The sequence below is a fragment of the Sinohyriopsis cumingii genome, chromosome 14 (assembly GCF_028554795.1).
Source record: "Sinohyriopsis cumingii isolate HCF-2022 chromosome 14, ASM2855479v2, whole genome shotgun sequence".
Lineage (NCBI taxonomy): Eukaryota > Metazoa > Mollusca > Bivalvia > Unionida > Unionidae > Sinohyriopsis > Sinohyriopsis cumingii.
The window spans coordinates 112,888,402-112,908,641 of NC_142974.1; the positions used below are offsets into that span (position 1 = coordinate 112,888,402).

The following is a 20,240-nucleotide window of genomic DNA, read 5'->3' on the forward strand; positions in this document are numbered from 1 at the left end:
GCTGGAGTTTCACGCTGCTACACACATGATAATGATTAGTGTCACATTCTGTGCTATGATAATTGCGTGTTTGTTTACAAAGCATTGTGAGGATTAAATCAGGATGTGGTGATGGCATGACTGATGGCAGCAGAGTTCAAGGCGGCGCTGGACTCATATATCTTTCCCCCTCACGAAATGGCCCAAGCAGGTTGGGCAGGAGCTGTGATTGCTACTGATTCTAGCACTGAAGTCAACTGCAGTGGGACTTTTCCAATATAATTATTGAGATTGTCGTAAAACCGGTCTTCAGTTTCGGGGAGGATGTCAATGTTGCTGTGTAGTCGCTGATCAAGCTGATCAATCAAGTTGATGTTTGAAGCTGACGTTTCAGGATCCTGTCAGTTCCATATAAGGGAGGTACAATAGAGATAAGTAGATTGTTCTTGACAGCGAAGCCAACGTCATACTCTCTTGGCTGATCAGGAGGATTTCTCTGCCAAAATAATGAATAGTCTCGTCTTTTTCTCCTTGAGTGTGTCAATGCAGAAAGTCTTGTCTCTTGGAGGGCGAGCATGTCCATATGAAGACTAACAGTTCATTGTTGATCACGACTGTCTTCCTAGCCTCGTTTCTGTCTTGTCGATTATCTGAGAGACCTGGCGTCACGCTCAAAGTTTCTTCTCTGTCTTGTTATTCCTGGCGCAGGGATTTAGATCCAATAGTTAAGTATATACACCAAGATTCGCTCTCACTGTGAGACAGGCAGATCGTGGCCGGACAGACCCTTATTGACTTGAGTCTGTCCCGTTTGTGGCTGGCGATATCTGTCCAGTGAGATTACAGAATCTCTTGCTGGCGCCCAACATTACGCCAATACAGTGCTTAGACTTATGATCGGTAACTACAGCTTCCCGTGTTGTGTCGAAACCATATCTCAAAGCTGGAGTGTTCTCTCCAGGGCACATGCATGGGCAGGTTTTGTGGAGACCCTGAGTCGCCCGTACGTCACGAGCCTCCTCTTGGCCTCAGCAGAATCCAAAGGAAAGAAATTCTAATACAACTGGAATCATTTCACCTACAGGAGCTCCGAGAAGTTGATATTTTCTGGTATATGACTGATTATGGGGCTCCACTCCCGATGTTTTATACTGGTTTTACTCCCCTAACCTTTGTTTCCACCGAGATGCTCACGTGGCAGTTGGACTATTTGTCCATTAGCAGGAGATCTAGTTCACGAACACCAGTGTGTAACTACTCGCTGGTTGCCCCGACAGCTGCGTGTCTGGGGGTCCGATCTCCTCCGATTTTGTTATTTATATTAATGAGAAATGAAAGCAATTCATGCTGTAATAATTTATGACTAATTTGGCTGAATTCACCTCAAGAGCTAGCTACATCAGGATATTTTACAGAATAATGGCACTATTTGTATAAATACGAATATCGTAAATTGCAAGAGTGCTTTCTGTCAAATGTCGTCAATTTATGTTAAATGATGATTTGGAGCGTCTTTATTTAGGCTCGTCCTCCAAATGTTATGATTGATCTGCATCATGTGTACAAATGTTTAAAAGCCCTTTATTCCATGGTGATTTATCGCAGTTTTGGTTGGTTTTAAGAATAGGCGGTTGCAATGTTTTCTTTTTTGTTCCCATATTTAAAGCTGAGAACATTTATCAAACATTACACCAATCTATATTTGTATAGAACCAGTGGCATTTTAAATTTATTGCAATGAACAAATAAAGTTAAATAATGAAATTTGCTAGAAAACGTGATACACTGTGTACAAGGCAAATCGTATCCTCGGGTTCTGAAACCAGTCCACAAATGTAATATTTTGTTTCATGTTATAGCAATGTATAAGCATTTAAAAGCGAGAGATACTTTGTTCTCCAATTTAACTTTTTTGGCAAAGATCTACTCTCTATAGATCGATGCCGAAGCGAGGACACGTGTTTAATAGTACCCACAAATATTTTATTAAATACTTTTGTATTAATTGTTTTATTTATCCTTGCTGGTTACCAGGAAGTTTTCATTCACTACTTAGTGCGCGCCCAGCTACAACTATGACAAGAACAATGAATGATATTTGAACTCATAATCAAGCTATTAAAACAGGTTTACCTTATTATTATGAATGGCACCATATTGTTGTTTTATCCTAGCATAAAAATACAAAATTGTCCAATCATATTATAGCAAGTGGTATGAGTAGCTAGCTAGTAAGATCCCTTAGAGATGCATAGACAGATTCGATTCAGTTGTATGAGTTATGTAAGCCAAACATCCATTAGATAATTGACATTGATAAAAGCAAAATGAGTAGCAAGTTATATAAATCGATATTTAATACATGCAAGCCCTGTTCAGAGACAATAGGCTGTCTACATGAATTGATGCAAAGTTCGATTTACTATACTGCTGTCAGGCAGTTGTAAGCTATATGAAAGAGTGAAATATGTTCCTTTTACCCCTTTATGTCACATTTTACTTGATTTATTGCCTAAACGTATTATATTACTATATTGTTCGGTGCACATATATATATATATATATATATATATATATATATATATATATATATATATATATATATATATATATATGGTACAAGTTTGCAGACGACATTTGGGAAGAATACATCAGTTGACGGGAAAGAAGGACAATTAACTAAATCTATTTTTACATAATTGATACACATAAATAATTTATAGTGTAGACGTGTAGATTATGAACGACAAACCGACACCCACATGAAAATATTGCTTCCATAAAATCACAGTCAGAGTATATTTTTGTTAGATATCTTTGCCGAACGTGACCTCGCCGAGTTTCTTCAAAATGCATTCATGTTTAGACCTACCCGTATGTTGTTATATATGCTTTTTTGTAGATCACGTTCTTAGGAAGCTTCACATTACTCATCATGTACAATACAAGGAAACGAATTTATGATGTGATTAATTGTTTACGTTTTAAAAAAGGCAACCTGTATTCTGTTTGAACGTAACTAAAAATGCAACATCATTGCGTGTTTGGATTCTTATTTACAAAGGTCATACCCACTTGAAGCACCCTCTCTACCTCACTGTCCTAAACGTTTGAGAGAGAGAGAGAGAGAGAGAGAGAGAGTAGTCATAGTTCTAGTATTGGATACGAAATTTAAACATTCATGCTAAGAAATTCGTCGATGTATCTATCTATCTATCTATCTATCTATCTATCTATCTATCTATCTATATATATATATATATATATATATATATATATATATATATATATATATACTTCTGTATTTTTATATTTGTAATTGTAACAAATCTCGTGAAACAATGTAGACATTTCATGAACGATTTTCCCACTCTACATTTTCCCAATCTTCATGAGAATAATTTTAATGGGGTTATAATTACTTATGTTTCTCTGTTTTAACCATTTCACCAAACAAATGTTTCTGCTCAGTCTCAAAACACAACATATGGGTATTTTTGTTGCAAGCCAGATACTAAAGTACATCATCTTTGTACGATTTAAAGATGGCACCCGGCACATGGAGTCCAGGATTGAGCAACAAGTGGATTATATTTATATCAGATGAGACTAACGTAATAAAGAAACAGAAGTAATAATCTGAATCTCAGCTTTCTCATATTCCTCAATATTGCGTTGAATGAACTCAAGATAAATGGTTAGGTGTTACAGCTGCACAAGACAGTGTTAGATGCGTCACAAAGCCATGTTTTGAAGCCATCGACGATTAAGCTATTACCTCCGCGGAATTCAATGCCGCGCTCCCCTAAAAGGAACTTTTCAAAGCAAGCAAGTATAACATCCAAATATCTGATAATGCATCGGACAAGGAATTGCCCGGCAACTAGCCGCCGACAAAAAGCAACAAAAACAAGCAAAATATAATGTCACCAAGGCTGTCACTAGTGACCACAATAATAGGATGCACATGTGTTTGGCGATATTTATATTTCGTCCTCGTTCAGTCGCCCTCTGATATGACTAGGATATGCGTACGTTGCTGAGTCAAATGTTCACTGACGCGTTTCTTGTGATGATCATGCATCATAAACGCAGATTCGACCCTTTCCTCTTAAGATTTCCCATCTGCTGGACCTGCTGTCCTAATGAATTCCTATTCATACTCAATCGATAGGACTGATAGGCACGTTTAATAGCTTTTGAAAATTGCTGCTGCGTTTTCACGTCCTCATTAGATTCGACCATGTATTGCTGCTTTTGTTTGTCAAATCATTATTCGGACGTCGAAATGTAATTACCATCCTCACTTAGTTGTTGAGTTTCATCAAACTCCTCTCAGATGAAATTAATGTGCAGTTTGGTGTTAAGTTTATGACCACTGAACTTCAATCTTCGATTTCAAAAATAATCAACTCGATGCTAACCAGGTTAGAGTTATCCGTTTTATGAATCTTTAAAATGACGTTGATAGTTTTACACAAACGGGAGAGATAATGTCGTCAAAGTTGTGCCGCAAAAAAAAACAATATTTCTTTGCTATTATACACGCTGATGATTGAGGCCGATGAACAACGTCAATATGACTTTCATATGGGTACAATCAACTCAAACACAGCATCAACATAAACATGCACTTTGATTCGAGGATGAAATACCGGAATCAATATAACATACCACTAACCAAGTAAGCCACTACGTACTTACACACTAAAAGCTTCATGAAAGGAAACGCAAAGGTTTGCATAAATGTAAACCGCGCCATGTGCCAGCAGAAAGAGAATCCCATAGTATTACTGTCAGTCTCGCCTCTAGTAAGATTTATTTTCATGCTGGCGGTATTACGTTTCACTGTCGTCGAAACAGTGACTATACACAACTGCACGCATGGGGACCAGCTTGGTTGCAATTGATAATTTATTAACAGCACTCGTTTGTTTGTTGGGGTTTTTTGTGGGTTTTTTTTTTTCTTTTTTGTCTACCATATACGTTCGTATGCCCATGTAAATATTCCTGTACACAACAGTAAGGACCAAATTATGCATACTAGGCTAACCGTTTTTCGTTTGAATTTTTGGGTGTGATTATGATTTTTGGTGCCCGTGTGTAACTTTTTTCTCTCGCTCGGGTGGATATAATTTTGTTTCTCTCAGTGTGTGACGCTTTTGTCTGATTATTTCGCGCACGGTCTATTTGTTCAGGTGTTGTAACATATATATCTAGCCATCTTGAAGACAAACCTTGATTGACGCAAATAACAATCTTTGGAAGGTCCGCCCACTCCCCCACCCAAAATCAGCTACTTGCTTACAATTACCGAAATGTCATATATTTTGATAGCTTTAATATTCTGTAGACAAATATGAGAAACAGAGCATGGAAAGGAAGTTTTGTATGTTTCTACTAGTTTGAAATCACATTAGCTTGAATATGATAGACCGAAGATGTATATTTAAATACCTCTAACTGGTTATAGAGATCCCTATAATTGGTTATAGAGATACCTCTAATTGGTTATAGAGATATGTCCAATTGGTTATAGATATACCTATAATTAGTTATAGAGATACATACAATTGGTTATAGAGATACCTAGAATTGGTTATATAGATATCTATATTTGGTTATAGAGATACCTCTAAATGGTTATAGAGATATCTCTAATTGGTTATATAGATACATCTAATTGGTTATAGAGATACCTGTAATTGGTTATAAAGATACCTATAATTGGTTATAGAGATACCTTTAACTGGTTATATAGATACCTATAATTGGTTATAGACATATCTCTAATTGGTTATAGAGATATCTCCAATTGATTATAGATATACCTATAATTAGTTATAGAGATACATATAATTGGTTATAGAGATACCTAGAATTGGTTAAAGAGATATCTATATTTGGTTATAGAGATACCTCTAACTGGTTATAGAGAGATCTCTAATTGGTTATATAGATACATCTAATTGGTTATAGAGATACCTCTAAATGGTTATAAAGATACCTATAATTGGTTATAGAGATATCTTTAACTGGTTTTATACATACCTATAATTGGTTACAGAGATACCTAAAATTGGTTATTAAGAAAATTCCGTTAGTTAAAAATGCATAAATAAATACAAAAAAGGTTCATCCTTTAGATGTATTACTCGAGTGTTTCCTTGAATTATACAGTTTGTTTTTTTCTAATAAACGAAGTAAGTTAAAATTCTCAAGTATGACATTTCAACGGTAGCAACCTGACACAGTTTCTAGTGACTATCATGTACGACTACTGGCGACTGGATGCAACTAAATATATACGATGTGTTGCTTTCATTATTAGTAGAAATGGTGTCCGGATCTTTGATAATATTGTGAACGACAGTGTGAATACAACCAAATCACTTGTTTGTTGACTTGTCATTTATACATTTAGCACAGGCATTCTCTGACGGTTCTAACATTATGTTAGATCAAGAAGTTTGTGATATTCTCAATAGGGGCATTCATGTAGTATGTTGTCTTGTGATATTACTAGTAGGAGCAATAAGTAAGTTGTCTTGTGATATTCATTTTAACGGACCGCTCCGGTGGCCTAGTGGTTAGAGCGTCCGCGGGAGGTCGTGGGTTCGATCCCCGGCCGAGTCATACCAAAGACTTACAAAAACGGTACTAACAGCTGCCTAGCTTGGCGCTCAGCATTACGAGGTTAGTGTTAGGACTGGTCGGCCCGGTGTCAGGATAATGTGACTGGGTGGGACATCATGCTACATGTCTGCGGCATGATGCCCCAGTGCTAGACATCACTATAAACTGCCACATTGCAGACATCATAGCGATATGACTGAAAAATTGTTAAAGCTACGTTAAAAATCCAAATCACTTCATTTTAACGTCAATCATGCAGTAGGTTGTCGTGTAATATTCCTAGTAGCGACAATCAATAAGTTATCTTGTAATAGTCTAATTAGGGTCTATCAGTATGGCTTATATTTGTGGTAGCGTGTATCTGGCCGAATGTTGTCTTGTAATATCCCTAGATGGGGCAATCAGGCAGTAGGTTGTCTTGTTATATTTCTGGCAGTGTCTATCTGTCAGCATGTTGCGTTGTGATATTCCTGGGGGGGGATGCAGAAGGTTGTGTTGTGATATTCCCAGCAGGGACATTTATGCAGCAAGTTATGTTGCGATATTCATAGTAGAGCCAATCATGCAGTAGGTTGTGTTGTGATATTCTCAGCAGGGGCAATCATGCATTAGGTTAAACAAACTCTTGTATGTGTTCGGTATATAAACATGTATTATGTTTGTGTGAGCCTTCAGCTGGATTAATCAATAAGATAAAAACACAGGTAGGTTGTTAAACACAAATCCGATATAAGATATGTGAGAATCACGTGATCAGTGATTACATTGTATACACACAATCTCATTTACAGCAACAACCGTCATCGTGCAACATGGACATTAATCATTGATCCCATTCTGTATGTACATATACAATTAATGAAAGCTGGCAGCAGAGTCACAATTTCGTGGTGTGTGGATTAGCCAAAAATTCGTACGAAACAACATTAGATACTTTAGAAATATCCAATGTAGTTATTGTTTTACATTATAAACATGCATAACTGTTTCCGTCCAGGATTTAACTATTTAAGGAAATCTTACATCCGTATAAAAACATAATTTTCCTCTAGGATTCAACCATTTAATGAATGCTTACAGCTGTATAAACACATCCATTTTCCGTCCAGGATTCAACTGTTTAAAGAAATCTTACATCTGTTTACACACACACACACACATACACACACACGCACACATACACACACACACGTTTCCATTTACGATTCTTTTGTCTTTAATATTCAACTATTTAAGGAAATCTTACGTCTGTATGCACACATACATTTTCCATTCAGTCTTCTTTTCCGTCTATAATTCAACTATTTAAGGAAAACTTACAGCCGTAAACACACATACATTTTCAGTCTTGGATTCAATTTTTCAAGGAAATGTTTAGAGTCATACGGCAGGAATATCTATACAATTTATTCATGTTCTGGATAAAATGAAAGTTCATATGAAATGCAATGAGAGAGTATCGATCTTTCCGAATTTTCGTCACTATAGTAACCATTTTCGCTTTGTCCACATGAACCATGAACATTATTTTACATTGTGTTTGAATTTAGTGTTTCAGGAATATTTATAAAAAATAAAATGTTGGGAAATTAGTTTTGAATATATATATATATATATATATATATATATATATATATATATATATATATATATAGTATGCAATGCTATATATATATATATACTTTTAGCATACATTATGTTTGCAAATGATGTTATCTTGTGCTATCTAGATGCGTATCGCTTTTAATCAAAGGACTGAATTAAGTTCAGTTAAGAAAATATATCATGAATATTTCTGAAATTAAACATGTACTGAAATTGAAATTTTTGTAGGAAGGGATATTGTAAAATAATGAACTTTTTTTCAGGAAATACATTGTTTGCATGTGCTATAATACTAGAGTAAGTTGGCATACCTGAACAGTCTATAGCCCCTATAGGTTTTTCCGTTGTGCTGTTGACAGCAGGTGAAATGTTCTTTGTCACTGGGTGGGTAGATTTGATTACAATGGTGGTGAATTTGTTCTATCCTTATCAATGTACCTTTTACAAATAAAGCTGTCAAAAAGGTCAACATATGACGATTTTCATAAAAATCGTACCATTCTGCAGAGTTTAAAAAATTCAACGGCTTCTCTGTGGCTAATATGTCGATTGCGCAGACAAAATTATGATATAAATCAGTCTGTGGCTCAAACTATTAAAGTTAAATTCCAAAATATATGTCATAATCACCTCTAAATAGAAGCCATAAAATATCATCCACGGCTTTGAATTTAAAAGACGAATACCTTAAAACTGTTATTAACCACGCTGCACCACTCTGAAAGTCGATGAAAATATATTGTCACATTCTGTTATCTTTCAAAACTAGCCGTGGTATAACTTGAAAATGTGGACAATAAAATAAACGTGTATGGCTGGGTTAGAAAGAGCAACATCAAGAAATATCAAGATATAGGACTAGTTTGGATTAGGTTGGAAACCCATTTCTCATCTCATCACTATACAACCTAACACGAAGGGCATGTAAGGTCAGATTCGAAAGAGGCGATACAGATGCCCTGATGATAATGGAATTTATATTTTCGGATAACAGTACAATGCAAAATAAAATCAAAGGAATTATAATTATGAGAGGACATTATACGGGTTTTGATGTATTGGTAATCTTGAAGAGAAGATCAGTTTTATGTCTTCATCTCTGTTTTCAAAACGATTACTGAGACTCAGTTTGAATAACGATGTTAATCAGCCAAAAAAATACTTTTAACCGATACCTTTGAAACGACTCTCATCCTAATCAATCACTATATTTGATTATGTTGACCATGTGTAAAGGCAAAAGATCCATTCCTTCTAAGACGTCCACTTACCGTTACACTTGACGCACTAAATATTATGTTTCTTACACTTTGTATCAGGTAGTGGGCTGTTTTCAGTTTGTTATAACAGTGGTAAGTACCAATTGTGCATTTTGGGTTGATGCGAAGGAATTGATTTATAAAGACGATAAGATGCAAATGCATGTAGATCAACGCCAAATTCTCAACGAACAAAGCCATCATACATGGGAATTGGCGAGGTCTAATTGTGAATAAAGTATATAACGGACAGGTTTGTGTATTCCTCTATGCTTTATTTCAATTTTCAAAATATTAGTCGTCAGTAGATTGTATGCTCCATAGATACATACGTACAAATAGCGGAGTTGTAATACCTTTACTAGTTAGTCATTGTCATAATCATAGCCGTTAGTATCATCACTATACGTAACTACTACCACCACCGTTAGTAAAGATATTAGTCGACAACATTGATATGGCACGTTGACAACGGAACCCTCACATTAATAGTGCTGATAGTATTGTATGATGATATGCAGAGAGTTGATTTGATTGTAGTTATAGCAACAGCAGAACTAGTAGTTGGACGAAGGGGAGCAAGATGAGTTCAACCCATGTTAGTTGTTTTTGTTAAATTGGAGAGAGAGAGAGAGAGAGAGAAAGAATAGGCGCAATTAGGTTATTGATGTCAAAACATAACTTAAATACATGCTTGAAAAAGTAGGTGTTTTGCATTGATAACTGGTCCTTTATTCATTCTTCATTCCTGCATTTGCTTGAACAAACCACATGAATGACGTATAAATATCTCAACAGAAGTCATTCGATCCCCGTAAGATCCCTGAAGTAATTATTTGCAATAACATATATCACCCAGGTAAGGTATCATATTCTTGACCTAGCTGGCTCAACTTCCAGGTACGGTAATGTATTCATAACCTAGATCTTAGCTATATGCTAATGAAATTATATGCAGTGTTTGACTAGTTTGCTTATAGCAACATGACTTTGCCCAGGGAACGAAGAAGATATACTTAGTGTAAATTCAAGAAGATTAGATTTTAAAGGATTTATTGAGATTTCGCAAGTATCAATCTTCTTTATAGGATTAACAAAATGTATGAATACACGTTCATGTTACCTGTGTTCAAAACTAGGGTGGGGGACTACTACATAGCCAGTGCATTTTGCAGCTATCCGTCTACAGATACAGTCATATCAACTGTTTTCACAATTACTGGAATTTGCATATAGTCAGTGTATGCAGTGCTATTGGAATGGCATTACTGTCGAAGGCATTTACATGTTACAGATTCATAGAATGGTTGAGTTTAAAGTGGACACACATTGATATCATGGTTTAGTTTAGATTCATATAGATTCATAGAATGGTTGAGTTTAGACTAGACACACATTTATATCATGGTCTAGTTTAGATTCATACATATTCATGCACCCGCAGAATTATTTTCTTGGGAAAACATGTAGTATCAAGCTAAAATCTTTACAATAATTGTTAATTGAAAAGCAGTTATGTGTATGGATTTTGGCTGAAAGATTCTTTTCTATCTTTTGCAGCCTATGCCTAAAATTTAAACTGCTAGTTTCACGGTTCACTTCAACTAGAGTTAATAGGTTTCGATCCACAATCAATTAAAACGACAGTATGGCTACAGCAGTGTCGCAAGGATATATTTGCAGTCTGGTCGAGGATGGGACTCTAGAACTAGAGACGGAAGGTATGTGTTATATATATTGAACGAACAACATATGAAACTGTACAAATTATACGTACCGTGTACCGAAAATGCTATACGTAATAGTATTATATGCTCATTTTCGTCTCCGTAAACTTTAACTTGTCAGAATCGTGCAGTATGTTACGATATTAAACAACTTCATGGTGCAGACGCGTGTGCGACACGTGTGCCCAATATTAGTATAGCGTATTAGGGACTGCCTTGTAAACAAATCATGGACACTTATGTATTAGGCTTTTTAGATTCTTGTTGATTAAATTTGTTTCTGAATGAACTGTAGCAGCTGATCTTGGGCTGACACACACCAGCTGCTTTGAAATATTCCGCGTTACCTTTTCTGATACAATGATTCGGATTAAGACAGGCAATAGACGTTATACAGGTCATAATATTGCTGGGGTCATTGCAAGCAGCACGCAAGTGACAAGGTAAAAACGCGTATTTTAGCTGGTAATAAGAATGGCAAAATTATACTTGTTGTTTTACATCCTCAATTTCCTCAAAATGTCCTTCTTAGTTCTGCAAATCCGAATTACATGAGCTATGTCTTCGGTTCTAAAACTTGATTACACAGTGCAAAATTGTACTGTAATTTCGACTACATTTCCACCTGCAATAAAAGTTTCCTTACTGCACTCAAAATTAAATGAGCGTGATATTCCATAGTGTCTCATTGATAATTATGGGGCGCTCACCAGTTATTATTTACTTTTCAGACTGTGACGTATGTAACATGAGGTTCTTTGCATTTAAAACGTGAACAGTGGAGAGAATGTTGGCACACCTCTATGCTGCTTTAATGTAATGTGACTGACATATCTTCGGATATTGCACTTCTGGAAATTGTATATGATCTAAGCACACTCCTAACTAAAATAACTGCTCCCTTGTGTTCAAAAATCAGTCCGAATTAGCTTAAAGTACACTATCCGTAGCAGCTATTACAATATGGAAAATGAATTTTGCCAGACTAGACAATACCAGCTTCTGAAAGTGCAATGAATGAATTACCAGCTGTATAAAATGTAAAAGAAAAAGGTTATCGGCTCTTTTTTATACAATTTACCTCTGAAGTTCATGAAGTGAAAATGACCAAATAGAGCTAGCCCTTTTTTTAAAGGTGCACATCTGGAGTAAGGCCAATCTGTATACTAAATAATCCATATTACACCAATTAATCATACACCAAAATAAAGGGAAATGGAGGTTCTTTGAACAATATCTATGATATATAAGGTCCTTTTTTAATAGCCAGTATAATCATTGAGGACACCTGAGGAAATTCTTTTTCTTTAAAATTCTAACCATATGCAACTGTAGAGCGCAACGTGATATTCTATAGTGTCTCTTTGAAAATTACAATTGACAGAGTTCATATTTATTCCATAGTGTCTCTTTGATAATTACAATTGACAGAGTTAATATTTATTCCATAGTGTCTCTTAGATAATTACAATTGAAGGAGTTTATATTAATCCCAAATCATGATTCCAAATATTAAATGATAGAACAGTACCTCCCTGCTCAAAACGACAATTCTCTTTTGAAACTGATGTCAAGCGTGTGACTAAGTTCAGATGTCTCTGGGTGGTGTTATGTGCGCAAAAATATTGCTATTGTGTACTGAAGAACCTACGGTTGTGTGTTTATTTTGTAATGCAGCCTGATTTCAATTACTTTGTTTCTTGTAGAAGATTTGTATAATTAAGTCTTATGTGCAATAAAATAAATGCGCATATAATACAAAGGTTACTGCATTTGTATGGGGAAATATGAACTCATTTTTCTCGGATGAATTATGGCACTCCCAAGGTCGTGCAGTATTAATCCGAAACAAAAACTCATTCATATTTTCCCATACAAATGTATAAATAATGCATACTGACGTATCTGATGTAAATCTATAGGGTGCGTGGGAGGTTGACCGACTGCAAAGGCCGTTCCCAAAACTGATTCGCCTGTGCGGATGGATGTACAGTTATAATTATATTCAGCATAATTCCAGTACATATCTTGATTATTGTTTTAGATGTCTTATATTAAATATCAGTATTAAAACGTGCCACGCGTACACTGGAGTGTTATGGTATCGAAGAGTCTTAAAGTTAGAGACCCGCAAATAAATAAATGAAATTAATGTCCTTCAAGCTATTATACTTCTTTTTAGTATTCTTAGCTCTGTATTACCATACATTTAATTTCCAGTTTAAATCAGGTGACTGTGGGAAACGGTCGATAAACAGACGCCATGTAGATTCCTTGTTATGCAAGGGGCGTTACTGTAATATCGGAGTATAATCGAAAAATAATTTTTCAGGATGCCATATACTTGTCCTAATGTTAGGATCATGATGTATAAGCTGCACAACTCCTCCCCCCCCCCCAGGAATGTCACAACGCAACATGATGCCAAATAGACGCTGCCAGAAATATAACAAGACAAGCGCTAAGTGAAACTCCAAATCTAACGTGAAATATCATCGTTGATTCTTAAATAGGTCGCGCGAGAAAGGAGAGAAGTGTCCTTCCTTGCATTATTATATAGTACATGTATGACAGAAAAACTGTAAACAACAATACGAGCCCGTGACGATGAATTAATGCGCTCATTACACGAGCTTCGAACAGTAATCGTTATTTTATGTCTCTATCTGAATCTGGAAACATTTTTAAAGGGTTACCCTGTTGTTTATTTTATTACCCGGGATATTATCAACGCGCGTGTACACGTGTACACTTTTCCGTTGCGCGCCAGGATTATAGTTGAGAATTACACACAAATATGAGCATAAAAATGCATGTCTATCCCAGACTGTTTAAACAAAACAAGATATTACAATGAAACGTAGTAAATGGAGTACAAAAAGGTTTTAAGTCAAACAAATCATTTGCGAAAGCGAACAGAAAACAACAACATGAATATGCTTAGTATTTTGACTTTTGTTTGCTAACATAGATGCGATATATATTGATTTTTGGCATATATAGTATTCATGTGATATGACCTTAGCATAACATTAATGGACATTATCAGACGACAAACAGGTTCAGCGATTTGTTACAGTGATTATCTTTTAAGAAGATGTTGCTTATTTGAGAAAATGGGGTATGACCATGTTTTGAAAAAGTGAAATTCAAGGGCACATTTTTTAAATAGTGAACTCGCCAGCAGTTCCGATATTTTCCCCAAATAAATAGGAGATGGTGAAATAGTAACTTATCCAGTGTATATATGATAAGCAGACGATATGCAGACAATCACTGATAACCTAGAATACCGCGAGACCAAACAAGCCGCGATAACATACGAAGCTACCATAATTTAACTCCAAAATGTGACTGTGTTATTGTTTCCTAATTTTACAAAATAGTGGCTAAATTTACACACACACCCACACACACACACACACACACACACAAACTCACACACACATACAATTTTCTATCCAATCAGACAACGTTCCAATTGGGTTTGTTGGCGTGACGCTAGATGATAAAGGTCTATTGACTGCTGAACATGTTTTCACTGGCAACGAGTGCGCCAAGGTTCCGATAGTATAACCCTATCTACACCTTGACGTATCGAGCAAATATTTATGTGCTTCGGGGCTGTGAAATTCAGTCGATGCTGCAGCAAGCCAAAGCATCAAATCAAAAATACGTTTTTAAATTTGAACACTGTTTCCTCATGATCGAGAGAAGAGGAGATCGCTATTCGAAAGGACTGATAAATAAGCAATTTCCCACTATCGGTCCATGTTTGTACAAAAACTTTCACTTAAATACGCCTCTAATGGTTTCCCTCAGCTACATAGTCATACATTTGATGTTAAATTTACAAAGTATCCTTTTTAAGTCAATTGTCTCCACCATTTTCGTCCAATATACAATGCACCGCTGTTACGCGCTATTCATTAGTTGCATTAAATACTAAGGGAGGCAACTCGTGAAATCCAACAGATGTCGCTAGGACAGAACACTAAAATATATGTTCAATCTGCTAAGGTTTTGATAGGATTATGCATGTGTGCATAGCAGAATTTCGCCTAGTATGACTTATTTGAGAGTTAACAATCTTCCTCTCAGCGTTGATAAAGCATTATTTATGTGTTAACATTCTTGCTTTAAGGGTTGAAGCTGCTTAATTCAATGTTAGCAAACTTGCATTCAGGATTGGCACTCATTATGTCATTGTTAACAATTATGCTATCAGGGTTGGCACTGATTATAACTTTGCAAAGAATCATGCTATCATGGTTGGCACTAATTATGTCGGGGGCCCCGAGTGGCCGAGTGGTCTAACGCGCTCTTCGTTACGGATCACTGCCATCTCACTTCTTTCTGCGTGGGTTCGAGTCTCGGATTCAGCCAATGTGGGTATGTGAGAAAGCTTGCCAGTAGCTTCTCGTGGTTCGGTGGTTCTTTCTGGGGTTTTCCCGGGTTCTTCCTCCACCATTAATACTGGCCGCCATGCATAGCCTATCATGTGCTGAAAAATGGCGTTAAACCCTACAACAACTAATTATGTCATTGCTAACAATCTTGCATTCAAGGCTGACACCGATTATGTCATTGCTAACAATCTTACTATCAAGGTTGGCACTGATTATGGGATTGCTAACAATCTTGCATTCTCTGAGTTGGCACTGGTTATGTCATTGTTGACAATTTTGCATTCAAGGTTGGCACTGATTATGACATTCATGATTGGCACTAATTGGGACACTGCAAACAATCTTGGATGCAGGGTTGACACTGATTATGACACTGCTAACAATCTTGCTTTCAGTGTTGGTACTAATTATGTCATTGCTAACAATCTTGCATTCAGGATTGGCACTGCTTATGTCATTGCTAACAATCTTGCCATCAGGGTTTGCACTGATTATGACATTACCAGCAACCTTGCTCTCAGGATTGGCACTGATTATGTCATTGCTAACAATAATGCATTCAGGATTGTTACTGATTATGTCATTGCTAACAATCTTGCCATCAGGGTTGGCACTGATTATGACATTACCAGGCAACCTTGCTCTCAGGATTGGAACTGATTATGACATTGCTAACAATCTTTCATTCAGGATTGGCACTGATTATGACATTGCAAACAGCTATGCATTCAGGGTTGGTACTAATTATGGTATTGCTAACAATCATGCATTCATGGTTGGCACTAACTGGGACACTGCAAACAATCTTGCATTCAGGGTTGGCACTAATTATGTCATTACTAACAATCTTGCTCTCACGGTTGGCACTGATTATGACATTGCTAACTATCTTGCATTCAGTATTGGCACTGATTATATCATTGCTAACAATACTGCATTCAGGGTAGGCACTGATTATGACATTGCTAACAATTATGCATTCAGGGTTGGTACTAATTAGGGTATTGCTAACAATCTTGCATGCAGGGTTGGCACTGATTATGACGTTGCTAACAATCTTGATATCATGGTTTTCACCGATTATGACATTGCTAACAATCTTGCTTTTGGGTTGGCACTGATTATGACATTCCTAACAATCTTGTTATCAGGGTTGGCACTGATTATGTCATTGCTAACAATCTTGCATTCAGGATTGGCACTGATTATGACACTGCTAACAATCTTGCTATCAGGTTTGGCACTGATTATGTTATTGCTAACAGTCTCTCATTCAGGGTTGGCACTGATTTTGTTATTGCTAACAATCTCTCATTTAGGATTGGCACTGATTATGTTATTGCTAACAATCTTGCTGTCAGAGTTCTTGCTGCTTATTTCACTATTATCATCACTGAATGTAATACGTAAATCTTCCGTGTTTTCAAAACATTGCATGACAATGTTTTTGTTTAGAACGGATAAATCGACATTTAAATATCTAAATATGAGTGTATGATATTTGGTAACATATCTATTTCCGGCCACACTCATGTCCCACCCAAACATATGAACACTCATATCCCACCCAAACATATGAACACTCATATCTCACCCAAACATATGAACAGCGCACAGGATAACATGATACTGAGATTCTTGTTTTGATGTTAAACTAGTGAAAAATAACCTCTCCGAAACCAAATATTTGAATTTATCACAATAAAATGTACATGAGTTTTCATTTAATCTTCGCTCTACTAAAAGCAAGATTGTGATGATTATTTGGGTCTAGGAATGAGATTGCATCTTTTCTTAAAGTATGATTAGTGAGCATCTGAAATTGTCATATCGTCAGGGAACATGGTATGAAAATTTTTAAATATGAGTGATTCGAACCTATAGATGATGAACAAGCGCTACAAGTGTTTACAAATTTCAAATTATCTAGAAAATCGTACCTTTTCTTTTAAACCATTGGTGGATTCTAGCACATTTTGAGTAGAGAAATTCTAGATATTTCTATTTGCATTTTACATTTACCTATGCATTAAAACTCACGACAAAAAGACCGTATATTTAAAACTCTTAACATGGCATGGATTGCCAATTTTATACATATTCCTTCCCAGTCCTAGCTTAATACCCAGTGTGGTGATGGGTGAAGACAAATAGATAATTTTGGGAACTTCAATTTTCATTGAGCTTCCACGGACTTCCATTCAATATCAAAATTCAAATGAGGACGGTTATCACCTTTAAATCAAAGTAACATGTTATTCTGCTCTTTCTGTATAAAACAGCAATGGTTAAATACGTCAGAAGTAGACTGGGAGCCTGTTATACTCTTAGGACAAGTACGATCATTTATCAACTTTGACCTTTCCTAATGGTCACTATATCTAACATAAACGAAATGGACGATGTGCGAATGATTTCCAGATTTCTATGTCCTGCTCTAAATCAAATGAATTTATTGGAGAAAATGATACGTGACACTTTAGATCTAATATTGCATCATTTTTTTTCACTGTTTTACTAAGGGCCACTTGATACAAGAAATGGCATTGAGTTAGCCCTATATGTAAGACCTCGACGCTAATATTTATGTTTTGGGCGTCTGGCATTAAGACATAAATACCATGTGATACATCTTACATAGTAGAAATATAATTGGGGATGAAAATTAAATCGGTTCTGTTATATTTACACTTGATACAAGAAATGGCATTGAGGTAGTCCTACATGTAAGACCTCGACGCTGATATTTATGATTTGGGCGTCTGGCCAAAGACATAAGTACCATGTGGTACATCTTACATTGTAGAATTGGGATGAAAATCAGATCAGTTCTGTTATATTTATATTTACATAACAGATACTTTCGTTTGTTTTATGCACCCACCCACCCCCATATTCAATCTGTAAATAATGTCCATAGAGAATAATTTTACTAAAAGACACGTGTGATGTTCAAAATCATGTGTATTCAAAAAGATCAGGGGAAAAAAGATGCTTTACATATTTTTTTGTTGTATGCATTATGTTGGCCTTTTACAGTTCATCTACAGCATGATCTGCAAGTGAAAATGTTATTATTGCCTTTGCTAGGTTTAACTGTGCCCTGTAAGCCTGTACCCGAAGTATTGATACTATAGGTGAACAAAATTCTAACTTCCAATAAAACCGAAAACTGAGAAGAAAAAAAATGATTTTGCCTCTTGAGTCCAGAGGCACAACATTCTCCTTTCAGTTTCATACATTAAGTGTCAGTATAGTTAACCTGATTGACAGATATTAAAACAGACATTTATAACCCTATCAGCCGAGTAAATTATGTCACTGTGACTTATTCCAGGGAAGTTGCTATATGCTCCATTAGATACACCTATTCATCAAGTTTCCCTAATATGCAATCTTCAAAGATCTACAAACTAAAGTTCTGATAATACAGGTTATGAACAGTAATTTGCATGAATTTGTGTGATGTTGACTTCAAGATGAATGCTGAAACATATCCTAATGAAATCCAAAATTAAACTTACAAAACATGGTACATACAAATAATCACAAACTAGGAAAAGTAGATCCAAGTGATTGACTTGTTTATATATATATATATATATATATATATATATATATATATATATATATATATATATATATATATATATATATATATATATATATATATATATATCTTGGAGTGTAAACAAACATTGTTCTAGTTGAATAAAGACAAGAAGCCTGGCACATGATATGTAGACCCTAGTTGTGGTACACACATGATATGTAGACCCTAGTTGTGGTACACACATGATATGTAGACCCTAGTTCTGGTACAGTTGTATTGCCTGGGAAGGTGGAGAACATTACAGCAAATAAGCACAGTAGTCAACCTAGCAATGTCACATCTGCATGAAAAGTCAAATCAATTTCAAAACATAATCTTATAACAAAAATAGTTCAACAAATCCAAAGGCTTATGAATTGGGGGCTACTGTAAAAATATTTATTTGCGTGAATGCACATGCATTTTTGAAAAGTAACCACATGTAGAGGCCAGCTGAATATATATATATATATATATATATATATATATATATATATATATATATATATATATATATATATATATATATATATATGAGTTTGAAATGAACCAAGCTATAACTTGGGATGTTTTCGAATATATTTATCTGGCAGAGCATTGATACCATGGTACTTACACTCTGGTCAAATTCAATGGATTTTGTTCTTGAGAGGACAAAAGCATATCTCCACCGTCCGCACCATGATAAAGTCATTCTGCTATGTTGGTTCTTGATACAGGAGCACGGTAGATGGACTGCTATTGGCATTGTGACATACAAATCGCTGACATTACAGGTGAGAGGGAAACATTTTGTGTTCAGATGTAGTGTATGCGAAAGACTGCTATAATAACATGAAATATAAAGAAGTCATCTACACATGTATATCAACATGTATGCCTTGACTACATCAAGTACAATAATTGTTTCTAAACAGTTTTTGGTTTAAAACAAACCAAATTTCAAAATGTTACTAAATAGGTACAACAGACTTAACTTCAATTACAATTACCAATTACGATGTGCTTGCAGATGACACTTTACAATTCAGTT

The 20,240-nt window shown here is 35.6% G+C and overlaps 1 protein-coding gene across 2 annotated transcripts in view; it reads left to right on the plus strand.

Moving 5' to 3' along the window:
* Nucleotides 1-10,438: 10,438 nt before the first annotated feature.
* LOC149784620 (uncharacterized) overlaps nucleotides 10,439-20,240 on the plus strand; it is a 62,360-nt gene continuing 52,558 nt past the window's right edge. For both annotated transcript variants that reach the window (XR_016413903.1, XM_089932683.1), the window contains exons 1-2: nucleotides 10,439-10,544; nucleotides 11,040-11,200. Coding sequence is in view for 1 of the 2 variants with exons in the window: in XM_089932683.1 (XP_089788809.1) it covers nucleotides 11,128-11,200 (73 nt within the window). In the remaining variant the exon portion in view is untranslated. The remainder of the gene's footprint in view (nucleotides 10,545-11,039; nucleotides 11,201-20,240) is intronic.